At 39.3% G+C, this 27,844-nt stretch overlaps 3 protein-coding genes across 5 annotated transcripts; all 3 read left to right on the forward strand.

Annotated features, from left to right (window-relative positions):
- The first annotated feature begins 117 nt into the window (after positions 1-117).
- LOC140367790 (MOB kinase activator 1B) lies at positions 118-7,912 on the forward strand. The gene is made up of 6 exons (XM_072454458.1): positions 118-365; positions 2,055-2,221; positions 2,461-2,554; positions 5,204-5,337; positions 5,978-6,141; positions 6,217-7,912. The coding sequence occupies exons 1-6, from the start codon at positions 352-354 to the stop codon at positions 6,292-6,294; spliced, it is 651 nt and encodes a 216-aa protein (XP_072310559.1). The 5' UTR covers positions 118-351; the 3' UTR covers positions 6,295-7,912.
- Positions 7,913-8,026: 114 nt separating this feature from the next.
- dck (deoxycytidine kinase) lies at positions 8,027-10,424 on the forward strand. Its single transcript, XM_072453596.1, has 7 exons — positions 8,027-8,185; positions 8,454-8,569; positions 9,390-9,583; positions 9,664-9,811; positions 9,889-10,004; positions 10,085-10,184; positions 10,254-10,424. The coding sequence occupies exons 1-7, from the start codon at positions 8,095-8,097 to the stop codon at positions 10,278-10,280; spliced, it is 792 nt and encodes a 263-aa protein (XP_072309697.1). The 5' UTR covers positions 8,027-8,094; the 3' UTR covers positions 10,281-10,424.
- Positions 10,425-11,172: 748 nt separating this feature from the next.
- Positions 11,173-27,779, forward strand: LOC140367789 (electrogenic sodium bicarbonate cotransporter 1-like). 3 transcript variants are annotated; one of them, XM_072454456.1, is made up of 27 exons: positions 11,173-11,207; positions 13,266-13,339; positions 13,952-14,128; positions 16,854-16,986; positions 18,619-18,779; positions 18,856-19,035; positions 19,190-19,285; positions 19,504-19,580; positions 20,177-20,334; positions 20,407-20,494; positions 21,120-21,274; positions 21,445-21,576; positions 21,671-21,845; positions 22,687-22,820; positions 23,336-23,598; positions 23,913-23,965; positions 24,053-24,238; positions 24,677-24,790; positions 25,262-25,423; positions 25,505-25,683; positions 25,836-25,908; positions 26,213-26,281; positions 26,390-26,563; positions 26,635-26,799; positions 26,897-26,990; positions 27,477-27,554; positions 27,634-27,765. In XM_072454456.1, the coding sequence occupies exons 1-26, from the start codon at positions 11,188-11,190 to the stop codon at positions 27,518-27,520; spliced, it is 3,336 nt and encodes a 1,111-aa protein (XP_072310557.1). In that variant the 5' UTR covers positions 11,173-11,187; the 3' UTR covers positions 27,521-27,554; positions 27,634-27,765. The 3 variants fall into 3 exon arrangements, with proteins under 3 accessions (XP_072310557.1, XP_072310556.1, XP_072310558.1); XM_072454455.1 differs by lacking the exon at positions 26,897-26,990 and having other exon boundaries at positions 27,477-27,550; positions 27,634-27,779; XM_072454457.1 differs by lacking the exon at positions 19,190-19,285.
- The last annotated feature ends 65 nt before the right edge of the window (positions 27,780-27,844 follow it).

Genomic DNA, 27,844 nt, shown 5'->3' on the forward strand with positions numbered 1-27,844 from the left:
ATCTGTTTGTTGGCAAGCCTTTGTTTCGCTTTAGACCCACTATGTGCTCCTGCTCTCATGACCAGCAGGGGGCAGTCATGCGTTTACACTGTTTTCAAGTCAACGAGGAAGTCAATGCTCAGCGTCAGAGACGTTAAACACACGACCAAAGCTATATCTCTAAATCAATCACACCAGGTGGACAGTTTCTGAAGTGTAGTTGTGTCTGTTGCTCCAGTGCTGCTTCCAAACTACAGAAGATACGACACAACGACTTGAAACGACATAAAGACGACTTAACACAACCTCAGCTTCCCAGAAAAAAGAACATCCCTACAAAGATCACCCATTTCTTATTCTGCCCTGTGAAGAATGAGCTTTATTTTGTAAGTATTATCATCACCCTCATTATTGTCATTATTATATGTTCTTGAGTCTAAACAAACAAGTGCACCACAGTTGGCAAATGCTAACATTAGCTTCTGTGGACTGCGACTACTTCCTGGGGCACTTGATTATTTATATCCTTCGTTATGAGTAGTTTACCTTTAGAAACAAGCTAAATCTGCTGACTTGTATTTATTGTTCCCCCACTTCATGTTGTGTTTGAAAGAGCATATACTTTTGTTATTTTAATAGACTTTGTTCAGTGCTCGTCTTTGCCCAGGCAGAACTGTTCCAAACACAGTCCTGGCACAGATACTTGCTGGAGCTCGATTGTATTTAAAGACGTTTTCAGACATATCGATCTCGTTGTTGACAGAGGTGGGTCGAGAGGCCAAAAACAACACTGAAGTACGAGTAATATTACTTAAAAAACATGACTCAAGAAAAAGTACCAATCATTGGCCTGAGTAAACGGGTATTTGGGTGTGTATATTGATCAAATTATTGTCATGTCTGTGTCCTATTTATCAATAGGAGTCAAGACGATCTTGACAACATCTGATGTATAATGATAAAACGAGGAACAACGCGCAAAATATGGTATTTTCAAAGTATAGTAGTATGTGAAAAACGAAACTATATCTGAAGCAGCAGTCCATTAAACACAACGGTTCAAGGCTTTTTATATGCTGAACATAAAGCTTGTCACTTGTAGACTCAGTGGGAAAAGTAACAAAAACTTACTCGGGTAAGAGGAGGCTACTGTTCTTTACAGTAGCCTAAACCAGGAAACACTTTAAGACACATAAGTTACATAGGTGAGACTAAACAGCCTCTACACAAGAGGCTCTATCAGCACAGAAGAAATACAAGTTCAGGTCCACAGAGCGCCGTGCATCTCCATCTTGAAGCCTCTAATCACTCGTTTGAAGACGGTGAGGTGAAGGTTTTAAGCAGGGAGAAAAGATGGTTTGAAAGAGGAGTTAAGGAAGCTATTTTTGTTAAAAAGAAAGACTTTCTTTAAACAGGGAGGGCTAAGATTAAATCTTCCTGGTATCTATAATGGTATACTGAACCCCTGGAAAGGTAGAGGACCAGGACCAGGACATTTAGATGCTAATCAGGTACTCAGGGTGGTTGAGCCAGGGTCTCACAAAGACAAAGAGGATTCTAATAGCCCATTAAAATTCTGAATAGGCTAGCTCGGTAGATACAAGGGGGGAGTTTCTGTTGAAACAAACAACTCTTTCTACTTCAGGAAGGCTCCTCCCAATGGGCGGATCTTACCACAGAACAGTATTAATATCGGAGTTCTCGATCTAAATTCTTTTATTGACAATGACTCTTGGATGAGAGTCGAAACGTCTATTTTTTCTAACTGAGTCCAGATGACTACAACTGAAGCTTTTTCTACTTTCAAAGAAAACGTCACTCGAAGTAAGAGTAAAAGTATGGGGAACGAAAAATACTCTTGAGAAATTCAAGTTTCAACCCACCTTTCATTTTTGAACGCAAATTTTCTTAGCATCTATTAAACATAAAAAACACAATGAAATATATCATATTCATTATAAATTGTGATTTAATTTGTTGTTGTGTTAAAACACAATCATAAAGTCATTTTTTTCCCTGTGTATTATATTTAATTGAAAAGCCTTAATGTGGACGTTTTCTATTGTGGTATACAGTGGTAACCGCTCCTCCAAGACATTCAAGCCCAAGAAGAATATCCCGGAGGGTTCTCATCAGTATGAGCTGTTGAAACATGCCGAGGCGACGCTGGGGAGTGGAAACCTGCGCATGGCCGTTATGTTGCCCGAGGGGGAAGACTTGAATGAGTGGGTCGCAGTCAACAGTAAGAATTAATTTAAAGTTATTTTAAACACAAACTCTTTTATATTTTTGTTACCACAAATATATTTCTTCCCATAAAAAATCCTTTGTGAGCTTTACTAGTCGATATCGTGTAATAACCTTTGGTTACACTGTTTATGAATGAAACAGGATGAAATGTTACTGTCTATCAAAGATTATACATTATATAATGTGCATGTTGTGTTATAATAAAAAAAATAATGTGTTTTCCGTCCTCAGCTGTGGATTTCTTCAACCAGATTAACATGCTTTATGGGACTGTCACAGATTTCTGTACAGAAGAGAGCTGCCCTGTCATGTCTGCTGGCCCCAAGTAAGTTGAAACTTTGAAGAAAAAAATAATATATATATACTTTACATTTATTTTTTTGAAGACTCACTTCTGACGGCCAGCCTATAAGCGAACTAAGCAGCCGCATAGGGCCCCGAGGCGTTGATAGGGCCCCCAATCTGGCAACCTGTCTTATGCGAAGTGCAAGCGCAGCGTGCGCATGGATGTATTATGAGCATGCGCCACTAGAGCCATAGTAGCGCGGCATATAACATATAACGCACAAATTGCATTTTTTTTGTGATGACAATCTGGCAACCAAGGCACCAAACCTGCGCTGATTGGTCAACTTCATTGTGTGCGAGGAGATCGAGAGCAAAACATAAACACAAGTTAACGTGGTCATCATGTCCAGAAGCCGAAAAACGAAAGAAACGACTTGACGATGTAAAGAAACTGCAAACGCAACAACACTTTCCAGGTATTGAACTTATCGTATATAAAAGTGGCAAAGTTGCAGAAACGCAGTCGCTTCACTATCGCTAGGTTTGGATCTTCATTTCTTGTTCTGTTCATTCTCTGGGAATTAACATTTTTGCACTGTGTAGCTTTGAGTGTTATCAAGCAATGCTTATGCCATTTGTTTAATTTAATACAACTTGTTTAGTCACTTTGGCAAGAAGGAACAGTTGGGAGCAGTAAAAGATAAATTAGTAAGGATAACTATTACTTTTACATTTCAGTTAAATAGAGAATGTACATTTTAACTTATATCAATGATGTCATATTTGTAGTTCTGCTGATGTTTGGTTAGTTTTTACTTGACCTTCCTTGTGTTATGTTATGATGAGTGAGCGCTATTGCAGTCCATTCCTACATGTTAAGTGGTGATTGCTTTAATTGTCTAATAAGAACATTAGTTATCAATGTTAATTAGTATTAACAAATACACTGTGGCCCTCCGGTGGTTCATAGTTCGTTATGGTATTTAAGATAAGATAAGATAAGATAAGATATTCCTTTATTGTCCCACATGGGGAAATTTCATTGGTGCAACGCAGGTAGATACAGAGGTAGATACAGAAGAACAGAACACTTATAGGAAGTCTGAAAAACACTTTCAGTAGAAGATCTCCTATAAATAAATAAAAACTCCCATAGACAAATAAATACATAAATACCATTGCATGTGATCACGACAGTAATTGCACATGAATTGCACATGAATTCCAACAGCAATTGCACATATGACAGAATTGCACATCAGTATTAGGTTAGGTCAGTATTGCGAGTGTTCAGTACTAACAGTTTTTGTTATAAAGTCTGACAGCAGCAGGAAGGAAAGACCTACGGAACCTTTCCTTCACACATCGAGGGTGGATCAGTCTCTCACTGAAGCTGCTCTCCAGAGCGGACAGAGTGTCCTGCAGGGGGTGACACTCATGGTCCAGCATAGATGTGAATCTAGCCAGGACCCTCCTGTCCCCCACCTCCTGCACCGAGTCCAGAGCACAGCCCAGGACGGAGCTGGACTTCTTGATGACTCTGTCCAGCCTCCTCCTCTCCCTCTCTAACTTTAACTTGGTATTCAACAAATAGAACAAAATTATGTTTTAGGTACATTTATTTTGTTATGAAAACAATTTGACCATAATTATTTTTCATAGCCAATATTGTATTGAGTAATTAAGTATACTCGTGTATTAATAACTGGCTTTAGTCATTTTCTCCTGGCACAGTTTCATCTCATCACCATTTTATAGCATGACAACCTCAACATTTTACTCTTACTTTAGCCGGCTGGACCACATTAAAATGCAGCAGAAGACCCAAAAAAGGTCTGAAAATCTTTGGGGGAGAGCCCCCAGACCCCCCCTGTTCATTCAATTAAACTGCTAATGTGGCAGTCGACCGTTAACGCCCACAAATACGCCCAAAAACATATCTGGGTGGTGTGCTATTTGTACAGGGAGTAGGAATGATGTCAGCAGAATACCAAGTTGCATTGTGGGATTTAAGTTATCAATATTTGAGCTTGTGAGGTGCTAAGAATATACCTAGATGGCAAACGGACACCCCGGCGTTTTGGTGCGCTTTGTTTGCGTTGAAGAAAGTTCCCATATGTGAATTGTTCACTGACAATGGCAATAAAACTGATTCTGATGACGTGGTGAGGGGCCCCCAAAAATATTTTTGCTTAGGGCCCCCTGAAGGCTTGAGCCTGCTGACGGCAATTGTTAGTTTACTCTCTTAGTGCTGTGCAATGTCTGTATTTATTCTTCATGGCTCTACAAATCTGATGACTTGAGGCCTTGAGCCTGTTACCTTAGAGGCGTAACCAGGGTCTAAAAGGAAACCAAATGGAGTTAAAGCAAGCCAACCTCGCGTTCTTAGCACTGTGCAGTTTTCTACATTTGTAGGCCTCATTCTGATTTTTTTTTGGTGGATTTAATTTGATCTAAATTAATTTAAATTAAATTGTGTGAGTTGAAATCGTGTGGAGTCCTGTGTTGGTGCTCAAAACTGATGAATGTGTTGATTTCTGTGAAGAATGAATCAATTTCATATATATTTTACGCTTGCATTTCCCTCCTATATTGTATGTACAAAGTGATGTAGCTATGTAAAAATTCAAATCTTGGGTTAGGTCTCATGAGTGTAGTCACATGCTTTATATTCTGTTTATTTTAGATATGAGTATCACTGGGCTGATGGAACTAACATCAAGAAGCCGATCAAATGCTCAGCTCCTAAATACATAGATTACCTCATGACCTGGGTCCAAGACCAACTTGACGACGAGACACTATTCCCATCAAAGATAGGTAAGGCCACTGGAAAGGTGTATTTGTCAATGCATTTATTTTCCTCCCTCTCAGTTGATGACTGGCTTTCTACTTGTTTTTTATCATTCTCCTTTTTTTCTTATATTGAGAAGCAGCAACAATGGCAAATCTACTAATTATGTACAGCTAATATACACTGAACAAAACACTATTGTTTTTGCTCTAATTTTTCATGAGCTGAACTCAAATATTTGAAACTTTTTTATATATTCACAAAAGACCAATTTTGTTAAAAAAAAATCTGTTTTACTGAGCAATTCATATTAATAATCCATCCCACATGTGCCTTAGACTGGCCACAATAAAAGACCACTCTGAAAGCTTCGGTTTGCTTTATTGGGAGGGTCTGTGGGGTCAGTGTCTTGTGTGACCACCAAAATAGCAGTCGAAGTTGCTGGATATTGGCAGGAACTGGAACACAGTCGTATACGGGCGACGTGTTCAGTGTTGTGCCTCATCATCCACAACCATCACCTCATGTTGCAGCATGATAATGCACCATACTTTGGCGGCCTAGTGTTATGTTTATCTTTTTTGCCTGTTGTGTGTTAAAAATAAATAAATGGATGGCTCACTGTATTACAAGGTTAATTAAACAGTTTATTATCTTATTTTAAAGGTGTCCCTTTTAAGCGTAACTTTATAACTGTGGCCAAGACCATCCTGAAGCGTCTGTTCCGAGTGTACGCCCACATCTACCACCAGCACTTTGACTCTGTCATGCAACTGCAAGAAGAAGCACATCTAAACACCTCATTCAAACACTTTATCTTTTTTGTTCAGGTAAATTTTGATTATTTTATGTTGAGAGAAAATGATCAAATAACATGTATGTAAAATTCTGTCTTGTTTTTTTAGGAGTTCAACCTCATCGACAGGAAAGAGCTGGCCCCACTACAAGAGCTGATTGAAAAACTGACAACCAAGGATAGATAAACCTTGTTTTCTACCTAAGTAGTGTTCTTGTTTTGCACAGATACCCCTTAACCCTGGCTGTATGGATGCAGTATAATATTTCCATCTGGGGAAATGTTAACACAAGGCCAGGGGTGTAGAGGGGTTTTATTAAAGGTTATGCACTAGGGGAGTCTATCAGGGATTATAGTTAACGAGCTGTTTTGAAACATAATAGTAAAAAGATTACTTTAGAGACATTTACTTTAAAGACCTGAACACTCATTTTGAGTTCATTGTTGCAAATTCAGTTGCCCTTTTTTGTCAACATTTCAGACATTTAAGTGCCTAGCAGGGCTCACATTTTTTTTGTATCTAATATCTTCAATATGTTTAAATTGATCAACTGCAGAGATTTACAGTGAGATTTGATGCTATTGACAACACGTTAAACTTTCCCTATTCCCCCTAAATCTCAAAACTTTAAAATGAAATAAATGTGTTCTCCTGCCTTTGTCTTTTGGAGAAGCCTCCTTCACTAAATTCCTTGACTATAGCACACATTAAATGAGATGTTCTGTGCAAATACTGACAGATGAATCATGAATGTGACGAGTGTTAAGGCTACAGCCCATAATTTGACTATCTTCCTATTACTTTATATCAAAGCGGGGTCCTAAACTCTATGGATTTCTGTAAAGACTGAATAGAAATGTTTTTTTGTTTTCTTTTCAACATTACAACAGAGTATGTACAGAGTGATGTAACCATGTATCAGAAAAAAGAGATGATTAACTATAATACGGTGTGTAGAAAAGGCCCCTGGTAGAATTTCTATGGCATTGAAATGCTCTCTAGTCGTAAAGCACTTTTACCAAATGTCCATACCTCCTTGAATGTTTCTTCTGCATAGGCTGTATTGTCTGAGACTGACCCTGTGTTCCTTTATAGGACTTGGGTAAATGGACCTGAGTGCAGTTTCTTGGGTCTTTTAAACGGCAAAAGCATGTCATTTCTTGCTTTAAAACAAGACTATGCAAAATTGGACATGACACTAAAGGCACGTTCACACTGGTTGTTTTTAGTCCTGATGTGGACTTGGTTCGCTCTCGTTCTGGTCCTTAGTCCTGATCTAGTCCAGATTTAGTTTCGGGTTTAAACCTGTAGTAGTTCCAGTTTTTGATGTGATGAAATATTATATTGAAACTAGGATTAAACCCGGAATTGAACATTGACAAAGCCAGTGCTAAAACAGAAGCAAGTCGATGTTACATTCGACTTTAAACTGGGCTCAAACCGGGACCAAACAAATGCCAGTGTGAACACAGCCTAAAAAGTAAAGAGGTTCATTTGTTTGTACTGAAAGCCTTTTTACCTGTGGCTGTATGATGGCTTTTCTTATCGTGGTGAATTTATCATGTTGAATGCTTTTGCTGAGTAGATGCTGATGCCACTTTGTTTTTGAGATTACATGCTTTTATGAATGTTACTGCTCACCCGAAATCCAGTGTTTGTCATTCAAGCCTCTCACGAAGTCCTGTTCTCTCATTTTCTTATAATCATGACTGTAAGGTTTTGTGAACACTGGCTTAGTAAAACTTTTCAATGACTAGATTGAATTATGCTGTTGACAAGACAAATAAACGTGGTCTTGACTCGAGAGCTCTTTGTGGCGTGATCGGTGCGTCTTCAGCTCGTGTCGGGGGCGGACTTTTGACGTATAGTGGGAGGAGTTACGTGCAGCACTTCCGTATCGTTGCCGCCAAACTCAAACGAGCTGTCGGGCGCGCGACTTGTTTCTTTGCTTTTCTTTTTAAACAAAGCCTTTTTTTATTTTATAAAATGTCTTTCACACCGAAACGATCACGTTCTGAAGGTTTGGACGATTCAATGGAAAAAAGAATAAAGCGTATTTCAATCGAAGGAAATATTGGTAGGTTTCATATCATAATCTATCATGTAATAAAGGCCTTTTTTGTGAAATTGAGAATGAATTGCTTTGATGTAGTTGTAGCTATTGCATAGTTAAATTCATGAAGGAATCGCATGTCTTCGGCGCCTAATGTAACTGTAAAATGTCGATTTATCGTCTTTAACAAAAACAAAAATCCGAATTTGCCCGTGGAGAGTTTGAGTCAGGTAATTGAGGCATGCAATCGACTAAATCATACACTGAATGAGTGATTTGTGTTTACGAACAGCGGCGGGCAAATCTACATTTGTGCGCCTTTTGGAAGAGGAGAGCTCGGACTGGGAGGTGGTGCCGGAGCCCATCGCCAGGTGGTGCAATGTCCAAACCAACTCCAGTGACTTTGAGGTGCAACAGTCTTTAATCAGACACTTTTAATTATTACCAAACGCCTTTGCCTGATTGTGTCAAGATTTGCTCAGTCCGTCCATCTTCACAAGTGGACAACTGTCTGAGTGCTCATGTGCAGCTGCAATCTGAAAATACATCTGCACTTGTGACACCAGTCATACCCCAGGGCAACAGATGGTCACAGGCTTGATAAAATGAACATACCATTGCTGGGAAAAAAACTCCCTCCACGGACTGTTGCAGGAAACTCTTGAGAGATGATTTTTGTATTTATTGAAGCTGGTCTCAAAATGTCCTGGTCTCTAGTAAAGTACCAGAAAAAAAACAAACCAAGGCAAACAATATTTTATTAAGAATTGTTGACTATATTTGTTTCCTGCTGTAAAAGTACAGCACACTGTGTAAAGTACATACTGTGTAATGTGGCATTAATCATAAGAAACTTATCAGGATGCTGAGTAATGCTGTTTGCCATTTGCCAATTTTCTTTTGCATTTTTGCTGATCGACATCTGCATTAACAGCTCAACGATTTTGGAAAAACAATTAATTGCAACTACATTTTCACCACATTTTAAAATTAAGACTAATACAACATTAATAGATTTTTTTTTGCAACCAAACATCAGGATAAACTTGCACATTATTACAATATTAACTAACATTAACTGGTACAAAATGGTACATTGTTTTATTATTTATTGGCTCTGACCAACTGTAAAAATGCAATACATTTATGGTTCAGTAGCCTAAATGTTGGCTTATGTTTACACACATTTACATTAACAGTGGAACTAAAGAAATACGTTTGTTCTTAGGAGCTGAGCACTTCTCAGAGAAGTGGAGGGAACATGTTGCAGCTGATGTATGAGAAGCCGGCGAGGTGGGCCTACACTTTCCAGAGCTACGCCTGCATCAGCCGAGTGCGAGCACAGATGCGATCAGCCCATGGGAAGCTTCGAGAGGCTGAGAATCCGGTCCAGTTTTTTGAGCGCTCGATCTACAGTGACAGGTAACAACAGTTACCAAATCCAGTGAACTGTTTTAACAGTTCTTTTCTGCCTGTGCGTGCTGCTCATGATTTTGTCTTAGGTACATCTTTGCGTCCAACCTTTATGAGAGCGAGTGCATGAATGACACTGAATGGTCCGTCTACCAGGACTGGCACGGCTGGCTTCATTCTCAGTTTGGCAAACACATAGAACTGGACGGGATTGTGTACCTCAGAGCAGCTCCTGAGGTATTACGCAGTTCTGTGTTGTTGACCTACTCATGTTTGATTGCTCTAAAATCAAACCTTGACTTTGAATTTCATAGAAATGCTTAGAGCGGTTACACTTACGAGGTAGAGAGGAGGAGCAGGAAATCCCTCTGGAGTATTTGGAGAAGCTTCACTTTAAACATGAGAGCTGGCTACAGCACAAGACCATGAGGTAAACAGACACACGCGCGCAGATGAAACCACTGCATTCTCAAATTGGGCTTTATTATTTTTCTTGTTTTATATTGAAAGTATGGAGTTTGAGTACCTCAGTGATGTGCCTGTCTTGACAATTGATGTCAATGAAGACTTCAAGTGTAATACAAACAAAGGAGCTGACATGATTGAGAAGGTGAGGCTCTGCAATTCTCTTAGTAGTAACTTGTAAGTTCTTGTAAACGTTCTGTGATTGTCATTCCAGGTGAAGGAGTTCTTGAACACACTGTAGACACTGCAGATGGACAGCTGCTGACGTGGCCTGAAATATACTTGGAGCTGACATGAGAACATTATCACTGCTTATGTTTTACTTGTAAAGCCAGTAGGGCTTTTTAAACTTACCTATTTTACTAAAACTGCATATGTATTATATTTATGAGAAATGACATGAGCGTGTCAGTAAATGTACATATTTTCTGAAAGTGTGTTCAATGTTTTAATTTTTGACTTTTAGGTGAACATATAGGAATAAAACAAGCAAAATACCTTTTTGTATTTATAAAGAGAACATTTTTCTGTAATAGTTCCATAATAAAATGCAAAGGTGCAAAAATGATCAGCGTGCACTCAAAAATATGTTTAGACCATAAAAAGATCAGGTCAAGTTAGAAAATATATATATATATATATTATTGCTATTGACCAGTTATAAGCAGTACAGAAAACACTCCAATTCGAATATTAAAAAAAAAAAAGGTTAAAGATGATAAAAAGTCATGAGGCAAATGAAAACGCATCGTATTGAACAGAATAATAAATAATAAAATATAATAAACATAAGTAAAGAGTCCCAGGGGGTGACAAACAAAGCGTGATGGGCGTGTGAGTGACTTTGTGACCTCCACGCCTCCTCCGGCGTCACTGGAGGAGGGATGAGGCTTTAAATATGGAAAAAGAAGACACGCTGCACACGGAGTCTCCACACTTTGAAGACAAATGCGCATCAAGATGTTTCTCCAGCTGATCTCGGGAGATGAGGGTCGCGAGGTGTAGTTTCAGGTTCAGTTTCAGGTAGTTTCAGTCCGATAGCTCCAGAAACTCCCACTTGTGTCACTTGAAAGGCGCGTCAACTCTTGAGTCTTCAACCTTATCAAGCCGAGACAGACACACGACAACTCCGGCTCAACTTGTGCACAATGGCATCTGGAAAGAACAAGTAAGTGAACAGTTTAAAGGTTTGGTTGTGTGAGCAGTCTTAAGAGCGCTTCTACTGTCACTAGTCACAGAGTTTGTGGACAGTTGGAGTTGACCATGTGGCAACTTTCAACTCGATTCAACTCCTTTTATTTAATTTCTGATGATGCACAGTCAAGCTCTTATTGCCACACACATGGATTCGGTCTCGTTATTGTGTTTTTGTTCTCACTCGAGCTAGCATTGGCTCCACGGGCTCTTAACAGCGCGATAATCTATTTCTCCAAGAAGCTGTCACTCTGCATTAAGGAGACACATGGTTACGTGGCTGTCGCGGCCGCCACTTGGTGAACAAAGCCGTGTGAAGAGTGCGCGTGCCCCTTCGCCATGTGGCGAGCGCCAGGAAGGGAACTGGGAACGAACGTGTCCGTCAACGTTGCGCAATTCCGCTCGTCCCGAACGCGGAAACATGTCGTTAATTCCCGATTCTCGTGCTTTGTGTGTCCATCATGCGCTGGAATGTTCAAGCCCAGTGACAGTGCGTCTGCCTCCTTCTGATCAAGAGTGAGACGTTATTGTTGTGAATAAGATTCCTCATGAAAACAAACTACTTGCCATTGTTCAACTTGTGAAACAATATATTCTACCCATTTGTATGCTTTTACTACCTGTCCTTGCGTATTCCTCCCTCCTTTTGTCTGAACTTAACAACAATCTTAGTTACTTAGTTTTCCATATCCTTGTGTCTGTTTCCTTGTGCATTCAGAAGAGATTCCAATGGTTGCTGTAAACCTGACTCAGTCATGGCACATTGCACAGCACAGACATTATGTATATATGCCTATAATATGATGCATGTAAACCATGAGTGATCCACACCAGGGTGAACCTGGCTGCTGGCTGCATCATTGTGAAAGCTGTAGATGATCCCTGATCTTGAGCGGCTGATCCGGGCTCCTCACGCACGCTTTAGCCCCGTGAGGTCACCAAGGGGCACCTGCAATGAGACTGAGATGACCAGTGCATCCAGTGTTCATCTGGATCTGTTGACCTACAGATCATTTTAATATTTATGGAACAAGCTCAAGATTAGAAGATTTCATGAAGTACAATGGCTTGACTGTTAATAGTGTCTTATTTGTTTCCCTTCTGTTAGGGTTCTGTGTCATCTTGTCAATTTGGTTTCCCATCAAACATTGTTTATGGTGCATTAGAAGTGCATCTTGATATTGCATCTTTTATACTTTATGTTGCCGTTCCTATATAAGGAGTGTGTGTTGCGTATTGCGTGTAGACATGGCATAATCTTCGAATGCGGCCAGTAGTAAAAGTACAGCATGAATGGCCAATGTGCAGTTTCTCAAGCCCGGTGCCACACGATTATGGCCTTGGGCCACACGATTATGGCCTTGGGCCACACGATTATGGCCTTGGGCCACACGATTATGGCCTTGGGCCACACGATTATGGCCTTGGACCACACAATTATGGCCTTGGACCACACGATTATGGCTTTGGACCACACGATATGGCCTTGGACCACACAATATGGCCTTGGACCACACGATATGGCCTTGGACCACACAATATGGCCTTGGACCACACGATATGGCCTTGGACCACAGGTTTGATCCCAGCAATATGTGGTGAAAACCAAACAAAATGGCCAAAAATATGAAATAGTTTTGAACAAAGAGACACGATTGTGGCTTTTTGTTTGTCCTTCAGGTAAAAAAGGCATTAAGGCCCATAAGTACAGAGCCTCTTCAAGCTTTAATTTTATAAACCATAGATTTGTATCAATATGTCATCTTTAATAGTTGGAGACTTAATTATTGAGACACCGACTTGTATTTAAATCCAAACCGCTTGTGCCACATTGTCTTTTTCTTGGTCTTCTTTTTCCTTGTTTCTAGCCAAGACCTGATAGATGTTGTGTCCTTCCTGACTATGTTTACAGCACTGCTTCGTCCTCTCATGGTCAAGCCAGGGGTTTGACTTTTTTTCCTGGCAATGCTTCTGTCAAAATATTTATGAGAAAATTGACACTAATTGTATTTTTTGCCCTCGATAATCTTAGAGTGGAGGATGAGGCGGTTTTGGACAGAGGAGCAGCTTTTGTCAAGCATGTCTGTGATGAAGAGGAGGTAGAAGGTATGTAAAAAGACACGGCCAAAATAGCAAAATCACAATGTAACAAAATATCCAGATGCAAGAAAAAACGTGTCACTAGTTGACGTTAACTGACTTTTTTTAAAAAGCTAAAATGTAGAAGGGATTGCACATTTTTGTTTGTTTTTTAAGCCTAAATGTAGCCTTGTGTTGGTTTTGAGTAGTTATTTTTTTCATTTTGTGTTGAAATATTGCATTCATATTGTCATAATTCTAGAGAAGTCGAAAAATCAATTGTGCAGCTTTAGTACATACATTTATACTATTGCATGAATGTTGTTTTTTAGATTTTTGAGTTGATTTTTACTAATGACTTCCTGACATTCAGTCACCATTTCCTGTATGAGCTTTGAGGAAGTGATAGTTTACAGCATTGTCAGAATGATGATCCTCTGTGAAATGTCACTCAGTCATATTACACAAGTCTCACGGAACACTGCGTCAAAGAAGGTTCTTTGTTTTATGACAAAAGTCTCAGGTTTATGTTCATGTTCTTAAAGCGCTCACAAAGACTACATAATAGCATATCAAGGATTACTTCCTAGAACCAGCACATCTACATTGTCTTTTGCTGAAGTGTGTTTCGTTGGGCAGGTCACCACACCGTGTACATTGGCGTGCACGTTCCTAAGAGCTACCGCCGGAGGAGGCACCACCGCCGCAAGTCCGGCCACAAAGAGAAGAAGGAAAGAGCAGAACACATCACTGAGGGATACAAGTCAGATGGAGACAATGCAGATGACGGTATTTCAAGTGTCCTCAAACCTCTTAGTGAGTATCATTGCATCCACCTTTTCTGCAAGCAGATGAAGCTTGTGCCTGCCAAGAAACTAGAAACAGAAACAGATTTAATATAATTATGCTAATCTGAAAATTACACTGCTCGCTGGTGTTTTACACAGTACTTTGGAAATCCCATCTAGTTGGGATAATTTCTTTAGGTTTGGTTATAATAATTATTTTTGAATACATTCTTCCCATAATCCTACAGTCAAGCAAAATGCACATGTACACACACTATGGGAGGCCTTCTCTGGGTAAACACAACAAAATTTCCCTATGTGTAGACAATAAAGGCATATCTTATCTTATCTTATCTTAACAGATGTGCTCTTATATCAAAGCTTCCTCATAAAGCTGCATCTTTGCACCATTTAATCCCATGATTTTCTTTTAAGAGAAGGATACATTCTAAGAATCTTTAGATAACCTTAACCTTGTGAGTACTTTGTTCTGGCAAATAAGACTTGTATTAATGTTTGAATCCTTGAGTTGTAGAGTAATTTATCACAAAGAACAAAGTGCTTTATTGTTAGAACACGTATTATTATTATTATTTAGAGAAGTCGAGTTTCTCAGACCGAGCTCCTTAGATTGAACATTACTGGACGTCAAAAAGTCTTGATTTTTAAAAAACATGGCCTTGATTACTACCTTTTGGAACTTTGCTAACTGTGCATGGGTAGTTATGAATCTTTACTTTGCATTTGACCGGGGTCAACAAGTACTCTATTCAGGATGGAAAAAAAATCTACCTCAGCAAGTCCTTCAGTGTTACAGCAAGTAAAGAAAAACATCTTGTAATGGCACGTTTTTCACATACTGTGCCATTTTAAGCAGTACCCATGCACTGGAGTAATCCCCTTCAAGCTGCTATCTCACTAGTGTAATCCTGCTTTGTTACACACTGATCTGCACCGGAGTGTATGCTTAGTCATTCTCTGGAATGATAAGAGTAACTATAAGAGTATATCATTTATTACTTAGTATCCAGTGCCATAATTTGCTTCCATTGTAGTAAAAGCTGATTGCTTTTACTACTTTGTTTCCATTGTAGTAAAAGCTGATTGCTTTTACTACAATGGAAACAAATCTAGGATATATAAACTCTTAAGATATATGAATCAAAGAGATTTGATTTTGGACAGATTAAATGACCAAACCTTTTTCCCTTTTTGAATCATTTTCATAACCATTGTAGTTGAGTATTTGAACCTTGGAGGGTACTTTATGCTCAATTGTTTTGCGGCATCAGAGGGGTAGACTTGTACGTGTATTATCAGCAGTATCTATGCCATACGTGATGTTTTAATGTGTTTGTAGCGCCATGGACTAGACAGTGTTCAGTACGCTTTACTCTAAACACACGGGTAGACAATGGTGATTAGAGCCTTCCACCTGGTGTGCTCTTTGCTGTTTTGCCATCGCTATGACACGACATAATCTTGTTTATTTTACCAGACGCTGTGAAGCTTTCCACTTAAACTTGTGTGTAACTACAACAAAAGCAGGGTTTTCATTGATAACAGTTGTGGGCTTGAAGAGCGTACAATGTGTTGTGGAAAATACCAAGTAAAAAGCCATGTTCTACAAGTTTGTAAAGCAAAAGACCCTATGGCAATAAGGGAAAATTGTGTATGTTTTGTATATTTTGGATTGACTGAAATTATGCTGCTTTAGACAATTTTTGACCACCATAATAAAATTCTATTTTTTAAGTCACTAAGATCAATCTTTTAAGTGACAAGGTTTTTCTCCCGCAGTTTGTCCAACAGTTCTATTTAAGTAACAAGCCGCCTAAATAAAGCTTGGAAACACTGTTTGAGGATTAAACAGTTATAGGCACCTTGTCGAGGAATGGAAATAGCCATGTTCTTTGCCTTTTGCCTTGTACTTTGTCTCATCACTTATGAGTTGCACAACTTCTCAGAAGGGATAACACATTGTACCTTAATAATGAATAACATATTCACCACAACCTAGACGTCTGATACTGTGGTGTCAATTGCAAAAAATAACATGGGTTTTTCAGAATGTAATGTATTTGGGTGGAAAAAATTGGAAGCGAAAGACTCTACAAAGTTGCAAATTCTTTTCCTAGTTTATATTGGCTCCAGTTAGCTTTCAATAAGTAACTTTTATTACTAATGCTTTCAATTGAATAACTTTATTAAATGACGATTATTCACTCACTTGTTTATTGCATCTGTAAGTATCAAAGTCTCCTCATATCACCGCTACATCTTTTTGATCGAATTGATATCATTGAGAATGATTAACAGGTGGTCAACAAATCAGTTTTATTTCTCAAATCATTGTTACTTATTAAATTACATGTCTAAAATGTTTTCCGCAAATGCATGTGTAATTTTCCTGTGAATCCAACTAATCGCATTCAAACACATCGCAATCTGTTACCTAAGTGTTATAAAATGTATGTATAGAAGGCAAAGATTTTGAATCTTTTATATGGATACTGAAGGAAATTAAAATGCAGCTACAGAAACACTCTGTGCTTCTCCGACATCTTTGTATCTCAGAGGTCTCTGCTCAGCTTAGCTTTTCCTCACTATGATCAGCCTGATTTGGGTCCTTTTTAAGCATTGATTGTCGAGGTTACAAGGTATGACTCAATTTGTTGAGTACACAGAAAAAACGTGCAACTTCTAAAAGTTTGTCTTGATTAATCTTGAAATGTATTTTTGGTTTTTCTTAGTTTCTCCAGCCGAGAGAATCAGGTTTATGCTGGGAGAAGACGACGATGGTCCTCCACCTCCACAGCTCTTCACTGAGCTGGATGAACTGCTGTCTGTGGATGGACAGGAGATGGAGTGGAAGGAGACAGCCAGGTTAGCCACAACAGTAAACCCCCACCACTTCTCCGTTAAACCTATACATGGTACTTTAGAAGTAGTGGTGGTAGTCGTTTTATTTCTTTTGTCCTCGTAGAGGAAAAAGCTGCACCCTAGTGAACACCCAGTTGGTGCTTATCTGATATAAACTACATGCGCAGTCAGGCCGACCAGGAAGTGAAAGAAACACCCACAACAAGAGGAAACGCATGAAATTTGTATTTGAGATAATGCTGTTTTAATTTTGAGAACATTTTTTGGTAATCAATTATATTCTGTAAACTGATGACTTTTACTCTTCAGAGAGACGGCAGCAGCCTCAAAGGGTGACAGTGAAAAACAGATGAAACAATGTTCATAGAAAATTAGCAAATGTCCCAGCATCCCCTGTCCCTCTTTCTCGACAAGGAAAAAGTCAAAACCTCAGTGAAGGGAGCTGTTAGGACCCGCTGCAAGGAGGGAGTTACAGTAGTCTAATCTAGATGTTACAAATGCATGGATGTCTTTCATTATCTATTTTAGGCAAGATTCTTCTGATATTACGCAGATGAAAGTAGGCAAAAGGCTGGATTTATATGTGGGAGCTCTTGGTCAAATAAGACTCCAAGTTTTCTTACAGTAGAACAGGAAGCTACACTGACATTGTCCAGTCTGACCATCTGCTCTGATAAAGAGTCTCATAGAGGTTTAGGGTCTAGTACAATGACTTTGGTTTTACTACGCCTTTTCATTTTTCATAGTTAAATCTCAGTGCAGAATTGAAAGGATAGGCAAATCACAATAAATACTATATCCAGTTATCATTTAATAAATGAGAGACAGAACATTCTTTTTCTTCTTGATATTTTTCTATTATTGATTTGAGCTGTAGAGAGAAGATTGAATAATTCACTTCTATGTGTGACTCATTAGGCACAAACAAATGACTTTAGTGTTTTAATTCTGCTATTTATTTGCTGTGTTGCAGAATAATATTTCTTTGGATATACTTCTGCTATAGGGTTTCAGTGGTATAAATTACGTTCTATATTATTTATTGTTTGTTTTCTTCAGTAACAGCTAAACACTTTATTAAGCCTATTGTCACAGGCTTAATAAAGCAAATTCTTACTTAATTAAACGTTTACAGCCTCATATTGATGAAATATACCAAAGTGTTACTGAATGTGGTCAGACTCTCAATAGTTAAAGATGGTGTTACTGCAGCAGGCAAACAAGGACAGTGGCTTGTTCATGTTCACTGTGTGGATCATGGCCAGAGGGACATTTTATCCTCACCAGAAACTCCATCCACAGCATATGGAGAATGTCCCTTTGTCCTGCAGGTCTGCCTGTTTAAAGTCAGATGTAACAAGACGCAGACATGCCTACCTGCATTTCTACATGTTTGTTTACATGTCTGCTGATTTATTTCTTATTTATATGCTACCCACATTCTTATGTGGACTGTGGCCAATTCCCAACAGCAAAAGTGTTTAGTAAAGAAACAAGAACTCCATCCTGTCGCCTTTTGTCTGCAGTCCGTAAGCCATCAGGAGCAACATTTGTTCTTGATTTACAATGTATTTCTAAGAATTTCCACTCTCTCTAGAAGTTGACCCAGACCATTTGGATTTCTTATTTGTCTAGATGGATCAAGTTTGAGGAGAAAGTGGAGAAAGGCGGCGAGCGTTGGAGTAAACCCCATGTGGCTACGCTGTCCCTACACAGCCTGATGGAACTCAAGACATGCATTGAGAAGGGAACGATCATGCTTGACCTGGAAGCCACCTCGCTGCCTCAAATTGTTGGTGAGTTGCCCAGTATTTCAACTTTTGAGTCTTTTCTCGAACTGCACTACATTTGTCCATCCATTCCTTGTCACAGAGGTGATCACAGACAGCCAGATTGAGAGTGGCCAGCTGAAGCCCGACCTGAAGGAGAAGGTCATGTACACTTTGCTGAGGAAACACCGGCATCAAACGAAGAAATCCAACTTGCGTTCCCTTGCAGACATTGGCAAAAGTGTTTCAAGTGCAAGTAGACTGTTTTCTAACCCTGAAAATGGTAAATTCAAACCCCTATTATTGTTCTTTACTTCCTGAATTGGTTTCATTGTGGACTGTCTTTTCAATCTTTTGCTTTCTGCTTTCTCTTTTTTCCCCTCCTTCTCTGGGTCTTTGGTGTCCCTGCCTTCTTGCCTCTTGGTCATTATGTGTAGTACGCAGCCCCCATGAGCATGTGCCTTGTTTAACTCCTCACGACTTAGAGGAGCCGTTTGAGGAAGTCATAAGGAGCTCCAGCATGGGATACCTCTGTAAGTGAGGTTGCTGTATTCCCATATAAGCAATAGTAGCTGCAGTAATTAAAAAAAAAAGGAATTGTCACTTGAATTATTTCTGTAGACACAATATTGTTGTAAGGTTAAAGATGTGTTTTAATCCAGTAAGATGGTGTTTGCTCCTTTTCCCTTTTTCAATATTACTATTCAGCCAAATTGTTGCTTTGAATTGAAGTTTGTCAATGCCTCTGCAGGTAGTCCAACCCCTGCCCACCGAAACCTCACATCCAACAGCTTGAGTGACTTCTCAGATAAACCAGAGAAAGATCAGGTACATGTATATCCATTCATCATTCTGCTGGCACTGAAGGTCTCTATGAACAAAGAGACAGTATGCCTAGTCAGTAAGTGACCTTTGTCGTTGCTCGTGTGTGTCTTGTGCATTGGCTTGGTCTGCTGAGCTGAACAAAAGCTCACTGTCAGCCATCTTTTACTATACACTATGCCCTTCGTCATCTCTTTTGCCCATTTTTAAAGTCTTAGCCAATGTTAAGGATCCATTAGAAATTAGATATGGCACATGAAATCATAAATGCCAATCTGGTTAAGTATATAATATAAGTTATATTAATGGTAATAACAGAGGTTATACTCAGGGGGCCGTGGTACAAACCATCTTGGTTGGCTTGCAACAAGTTCTGTGAAATACATTTCCCATTTTTCTTTTCTTTTTTTTGTAGTAAAGTTTTTTTTAAAGGCAAATTGACGCTATCCAACTAATGTCTATAATGCTCTAAGAAAAAGAAAATTATGGAATTGTTGAGCTCAGTAAGATGAATCCTCGTTACACTTCAGCCCCCCAGTCGGAGACCCCCGGGTACATTTAAAAGTACATATACACTATTCCTCATTACTTTTTTTGTCCAGCTCAAAAACAAGTTCATGAAGAAACTCCCACGGGATGCTGAAGCGTCAAATGTGTTGGTGGGAGAAGTGGATTTCATGGAAAGTCCCTTTGTGGCATTTGTTCGGCTGCAGCAAGCAGTCATGCTGGGGGCTCTAACTGAGGTCCCTCTGCCTACAAGGTAAACCACCTCTCAATGGATGATCAACGAGATGTGTAAATGTATAATGGGATATATTTCTGCCCATGCAAGGTTCCTGTTTGTCCTCTTGGGTCCCAAAGGGAAAGCAAAGTCTTATCATGAGATTGGGAGGGCCATTGCAACTCTGATGTCTGATGAGGTTTGTTTTAATGTAACATTTATTTTCATGTCTTGACATGATGCTTGTTTCCTCTGGTGTAGTTTATTTAGTTGTTCTTCTTACTCTCTTCACAATTCATAATAATCATTTAAAACATTGTTTTGTCTCGTCACACTTGTTTAATAGGAGCCCCTATTTCATTAAACCCTTGCTTCAGCTCTGAGAAAAGTGTTTTTCAGGATTTCCGCCGGTTAAACTTTAGCCTCTACACTTTCTTGTGATAGTGGGTTATCCGTTGTTTGTCTTTTTAACTCGCTGGTGACACTCCAGTGATGAAGCCGTGCTGTGACTTCCCCGGGTTACACACATACGTCGTTTGTGTAGATGTTTGTATAAATGTTGCATTCATGTAAGACGGCCACTTTCTAGTGTTTGAGATGTTAACATAACATGAATAAAAATAAACCAAACACAATATGTTTCATGGCAAAAATATTGCATAAAATATTGACTGCTTATTGTGATATTCATGAAGGATTTTTCTTGTTTAGTCACTTATTGATCTTAATCTTTTGCACAACATGCTGATGTCTTACTTACAATTCAATGCTTAAAACTTTAGCATGTTTTATATTTAATATTTCATTATATTCCCTCCCTTTAGGTATTTCATGACATTGCCTACAAAGCAAAGAACAGACAGGACCTGCTGGCTGGTATTGAGGAGTTCCTTGATGAAGTCATTGTTCTGCCTCCTGGTGAATGGGACCCTGACATCAGGATAGAGCCCCCTAAATCTCTGCCCTCATCAGACAAGAGGTCTGTGAGATAATCCACATAGCATAATCCATAATAAACCTCAGTCCACATGAATAATTAATGTCTTTCAATCCTACAACACATGATAATAAACGATAACAGAACAGCTCAGACTTTGAACAGTTATTTTATCTAGACATGTCACACTTCAAATGTGTTTCACATTTCAGAAAGAACCTGTATGCTGGAGGAGATCCCCCTCACATGAATGGAGAAACTCCTCATGATGCTGGGCACGGTGGAGCAGGAGGAGGAGGAGAAGGAGGACACCAGGTTGGAGAGGAGCTGCAACGCACATATAAGTAATTACAGAATCCACATTATTGGCAATAGGTTGTTTTGACTTCAAGAGTTTGGATGTTATGAACTATGATTGTGTGTTGTCCCATTTTCAAGATTTTGTGGTGGCCTAGTCCTGGATATCAAACGCAAGTTGCCATTTTTTGCCAGTGATTTCTATGACGCGTTGCATATTCAGTCTCTTTCTGCCATCTTGTTCATCTACCTGGGCACTGTCACCAATGCCATAACCTTTGGAGGCTTGCTCGGCGACGCAACAGAAAATATGCAGGTTTGTCTCAACTATTCTGGCTCAGCCATAACTGATCAAAAGGCTTTATGCATTGTGTGTTGATTCCAAGCCAGGGTTCCTTTTCCTCTGTAGGAAAAGATCCAAAGGAAATAATATGGTCATATTGACTCTATGTAGCAGCATAGTTGCAGTTTTTCTTTTTAGGGCCACATATCGAGGGCCACGGACTGGTGGTCATTGCGAGTCTTTGAAACATTTGATACATTTAGCAGAGGGTTTGACCAAGTGATCACACCTTTTGATATAATCAAAATGTTGCATAAAGAAGAAGCTGAGACGGCTGCAATTTAAAACCTACTAAAATAAGCCAAATACCTTTCGGCTTCCTCACATGTGTGTAATGTCCTGAATGGCCTTGTTCATTGAGAAAGCTGCGCTGGCTTAGAATGACATCCCTGAAAACCTGCAGTTCATTGGCCTAAGGGATTTACCAAGTCTGTAAATAACCACAGATCCAGATTAGGCAGCCACTGACTCTTTAGCTGCTCTGACTAGTCATAGCTGCGTTTCCACTGACCTCCGACTCCTCCCCAATGGGGGCCATTAGTCCACAGTCCCCTGGAAGGGATTCCCTTTGCCCTCCCTATAAAAGAGGACTGTCCACTGAACTGAATAATGTTAATGACAATTACGTGCAGAGTGATTGTTAAACAAGCCTTTCCTGATGACAATACCAGCAGCAGTTTGTGCAAACTCTGCAAGAGGCAGTTTACACTGTACACATTAGTTCTCTCCTTTTATGTTTCGACACTTGTAAAGGCCATGCTTATTGTGAAATTGTAGATGTGTGAACTACATGTTTGTGTGTTATATGTTAAAGGGTGTGTTGGAAAGTTTCCTGGGTACAGCATTGACAGGAGTAGTCTTCTGTCTGCTTTCTGGTCAGCCGCTCATCATTCTCAGCAGCACAGGCCCAGTGCTTGTATTTGAAAAACTTCTGTTCAACTTCAGCAAGTGAGTATTAAAGCAAACGGCTTTCAGATTGTTTTCATGCAAACAGGATCTTGAAACTGCTCTCACAGCCACTTTACACTGTGTAAGCAATATGTTATTCTATATTTATATAATTGAGATTATTTGTCCCTCAATGGGGAAATTCCACTGTTGCAACACAGATTGGGCACGGAAGTGTAATAATAAACGATAACTTGGAAATATTCACTTATTTACAGCTATTATAGGGACAGAAAAAAATATTGCACCAAGAAAAATATTGCGCCAATACCTGGTAAGGGTTTGCATTATTTTGCTCTTCCAGCTCTAGCTTTTGTAACAGTAGAAGACTGTGTAGAAAAAGCAAACACAATGCAGATTATGTTCTCATCAATAATTCACTCATTTGTGACTGAAAAATGTCTGAGCCAACAAAGGCACAGAAAGAGCGCACACGTCATCTTAGAGTTGCCGATTGAAAAATTAGATTGTATTCTTAATTTGACAATAATTGCCTATTTGCGTTCATTCCTCAGAGAGAATGCGTTTGACTACTTGGAGTTTCGGCTGTGGATAGGTTTGTGGTCGGGCCTGTTCTGTCTGCTGCTGGTCGCCACAGATGCTAGTTTCCTTGTGCAGTACTTCACTCGTTTTACCGAGGAAGGTTTCTCTGCTCTCATCAGCTTCATCTTCATTTATGATGCTTTCAAGAAGATGATCAAGCTGGCTCACCATAATCCTATTCACGCCTACTATGAGCCCGACCTCGTCACCCTTTATGACTGTCACTGTGCACCTGGTATGTTCACACTTTGTATAAGTAGAAGAAGAAAAGCTATTCTTTATAAACCTATTGCTTTTAAGGCCATTGGAAATTATACTTTTTTTTTTTTTTTAAAGTTCATATTTTGGCATATTTTGTTTATATTTTGGCTTAGTAACTATTGAGCTATTCTGTAGTTCAAGTACACAACAGAAGATAAAGAATGATGCCTAATAATCCGCTTTCAACTGGCCTGACTTTTGCCTCACCATTTTATGCTAGATTCTGATTTGTATAAAACAACTAGTCATGCAAATGTCCTGTGAATCAGTTTTTTTTTCCTTTTCCAGGCAACACATCAGAACTCCTTGATCTTGCTGCCTGGACAAACAGTACAGATCTGGTATGTGGTTCTCTAACATAGGAGCCAAAATATCATCCACACACCTCACTTGTGATGCACTCAAAGCCTATTCCTGCTTTTCTCTAGCCGGTCAATGCCACTTGGGACTCTCTTACCAAATCGCAGTGCTTGCACTATGGTGGCCATCTGGTTGGTGAGGCCTGTGGCTATGTGCCTGACATCACCCTCATCTCCTTCATCTTGTTCTTTGGGACCTACACCTGCTCAATGTCTCTGAAGAAGTTCAAGACGAGCCGTTTCTTCCCTACCAGAGTGAGTTTGGATAAAATGTACATATTATTAACTATTACAAAAGGGGTAGTCAGAATCAGAATCATAAAAAAATTATATTATTGCCATTGTCAATGAACAAAACTCAAACATAGGAACTTGTCTTGGTGATTCAATGCAACACAAAACAATGAATAAGCTACCAGATATAAAAAATAAGTTTAAAATAAAGTTAAAATAGGCTTGATATATACATACATTTACAGTTGTACATATGTAGTGCAGAAAGTGAACAGTGCAGTGAGTTAATTTGGTAAAATTATGGTTAAAGTGACAATATCCGCAAGACAATATCTGGTTTTGTTGTAGACATTAATATGTTTTACAAAGTGTTGTTGTCCCTTGAGATAAGGGAAGGCCAAATTGAAGCAATACTGAAGGTAAAGCAACTATTTGACATGATTGTGCTTTTGCTTTTAGGTGAGGAAGCTCATCAGTGACTTTGCGATCATCTTAACCATTTTTCTTTTCTGTGGCGTGGATGCCTTATTTGGGGTCAACACTCCAAAACTCATTGTGCCAAGTGAATTCAAGGTATTGGAACAGAATGTGTGTGGCTCAGTTTTTTAGTCTAGTACCCTAATGATTTGAGTAAGACCAGGAACAGCCAGGTGTGTCGTCTCCTGATTACACTGACTGATCAATGTTTCGGGAAGAAAGCCTTTGTAATTCCTCCAAAATCCACTATAATGCTCCCTTTTGTAGTTTCCAGTCAGCCGTACCTTTTTACCTGAAATGAAAACCGTCAATTCAAGACTGCTACGCTCAAATGTTCCTCGTCAGTTTATGGCCACCCTTGGATACTGAGGACAGGAATGTGCATCAAATAACAGCCTGATTACCGGTGATGTGAGAACATAAACCTGGGCATTGCAGCAGATATAGAGCATGCTTTGTCTTGGACCATGTATTTGTTTACATGTGAAAAGCAAAAGGACATTGAAGAGATTGAAATGAACTGTAATCGAGGCAATACTTTGAATGATTTCTACTTTTTGTGTTCAGCCTACAAGTCCACTGAGAGGGTGGTTTGTCTCTCCTTTTGGAGGAAACCCTTGGTGGGTATATTTGGCAGCTGCTTTGCCTGCTTTACTGGTCACCATTCTACTCTTCATGGATCAACAAATTACTGCTGTGATTGTCAACAGAAAAGAACACAAACTAAAGGTTGCAGTGTGCCTTCTATTGAATAAAACCCACTTCTTTAAATTATGTAAATATAACACGTTTATTTCTGTGTTTTTCCAGAAAGGAGCAGGTTATCACTTGGACCTGTTCTGGGTAGCCATCCTCATCATTTTGTGCTCGTTCATGGGTCTGCCCTGGTATGTGGCTGCCACTGTCATCTCTATTGCCCACATCGACTCTCTGAAAATGGAAACGGAGACATCAGCCCCAGGAGAGATGCCCAAGTTCCTGGGAGTCAGGTGAATTTACGCCCTTTATTGGATGCTGTAGATTATAATATTTAACTTGACATAGATCATTACATTACATCCTATTACATTTTTCTTACTTTTTAGCACGTGACCATAAATTGTATGAATGGTAAAAACATTTTTGTTTAATGTATTTCCAGGGAGCAAAGAATCACTGGCATCTTTGTGTTCCTCCTCACTGGACTGTCAGTTTTCATGGCTCCCATTCTGAAGGTACACTTTATAAATCTGCTAAAATGGGATTACTGTCAGTCATTCTTTGGCAATACTTCTACATTGGCAAATGTCCTCTTTTTACTTCAAAGACAAATCTTTTTTTTTTCTTCATCCAATTATGAACACCAAAGAACAAGTTGTGCGTCAACCTTCCTTGGATTTAAGATCTTGTTTCCTCAAAGCTGTAGTCCGTTTAGGCTGCCCCTGGTGAAACTGACATACCTCGAAAGCAATGCTTGTGGTGCGCCCCCTAGTCTACAGCTCAAGTGTTGCAGTAGTTAAAATCTCATTTCTTTTGCAGTTCATCCCGATGCCTGTGCTCTATGGGGTGTTTCTGTACATGGGTGTCGCCTCTCTCAATGGAGTTCAAGTGAGTTTGCGAAACCTTTCCACTATGAGAGCCCTATCAAAAGGACTGTGCATTTAGAAACTTTACTATTAAGTATTACATTATATTATTTTTATTTATTTTTTTCAGTTCATGGATCGGTTGCAACTCCTCCTCATGCCAGCCAAACATCAACCTGATCTGATCTACTTGCGTCATGTACCACAGAGAAGAATTCACCTCTTCACCTTCATTCAGGCTCTTTGTCTTGCTCTGCTCTGGGTCCTCAAGTCGACTGTTGCTGCCATTATTTTCCCTGTAATGGTAAGAATGGAATATCAAAGACCTTTTATGAACAACTACTTTGTATATGTAAAATACTTAATTTTGCACAGATCCTTGCATTAGTTGCGGTGCGTAAAGCCATGGACTACGTCTTCTCTCAACATGACCTTAGTTACCTAGACGATGTAATACCAGAAAAGGATAAAAAGAAAAAAGAAGATGAAAAGAAGAAGAAAAACAAGAAGAAAGGCAGCATAGATAGTGAAATTGATTATGTGAGTACGTTGGCAACAGGCTGTTGCAGTGTTTCATGTGACGTAGTTGTAGAGTTTCCTGTAGGCCCTGTGTTTAACATTGTCCCTCCTCCCACAGTCCGACTATCCCTACCATGAAAATGTTCCCAGTATAAAAATTTCCATGGATCTGTTGGAGCAGGAGCCCATGTTGAAGAATAAATCTATGGATAGTGAGTATTAGAGTGTATTTGTGCCCTAGACCTTGACCATGCTTTTCTGCCTTTTTTTTGTTTTGCTTTTGGTGTTGCCAGACCATATTAATATTAACAGTTTGTCTGTTAATATTGTGTATTTAGTGCAATGTAGAGGGGAACTTTCATTTAACTGTCACCGGATTCTTTCCTTCCCTGAAATTGCATTTTTGATCTCAAAATGTATCTTCAATTTATCTAGTAGTAAGTGGTAATAAAACAGTAGGGTACTGTATTCTCTTCATTCATAGTTTATATTAATTGAATACTTTCTAATGTTCATGTCATGCCAATGATGCCTGTGTAGTGTTGCGCAGAGCTAATGTTGAACTGCACAGCTGGTGGAGCAGGGGAGTTTGCAGGTGTAATGCAGTTTCACTTTATTTGGGTTTTTCCTTTTTGTGGGAATAAATTATTTCGTAAATAACTCATTTAAAGATTAAATTCCTGTAATCTTTCTCCCAGGAGATGAGTCGCAGATTTTCCTTGCCCCTCATTCGGCGTGCTGACTACTACTTAGAGTCTTCCACAGTGGCCAAGTGAGTGAGTACCAACTTCAGATTTCCTTGACATATTCAACTTTTGAGTTTTATTAACTCCTAATTTTCTGTCCTCGTTCAAGCCTTGACAGGGGTTCGTATACCAAAGGTTCACCTCAGATGCGAATACACTGTGACTCCATGGAACATTTAATTTTGGGGAAGAAGGGCTCTGAAACTGGTCTATGAATGAATCCATGGGCAGTACTATATTTATTTAAATCTGTGTGTGTGTATGTGTGTGTGTGTGTGTGTATGTATATATATATATATATATATATATATATATATATA

This window comes from Eucyclogobius newberryi, unplaced genomic scaffold, assembly GCF_026437365.1.
Source record: "Eucyclogobius newberryi isolate DKJ021-1_F unplaced genomic scaffold, fEucNew1.0.hap1 SCAF_2, whole genome shotgun sequence".
Taxonomy (NCBI): Eukaryota; Metazoa; Chordata; class Actinopteri; order Gobiiformes; family Gobiidae; genus Eucyclogobius; species Eucyclogobius newberryi.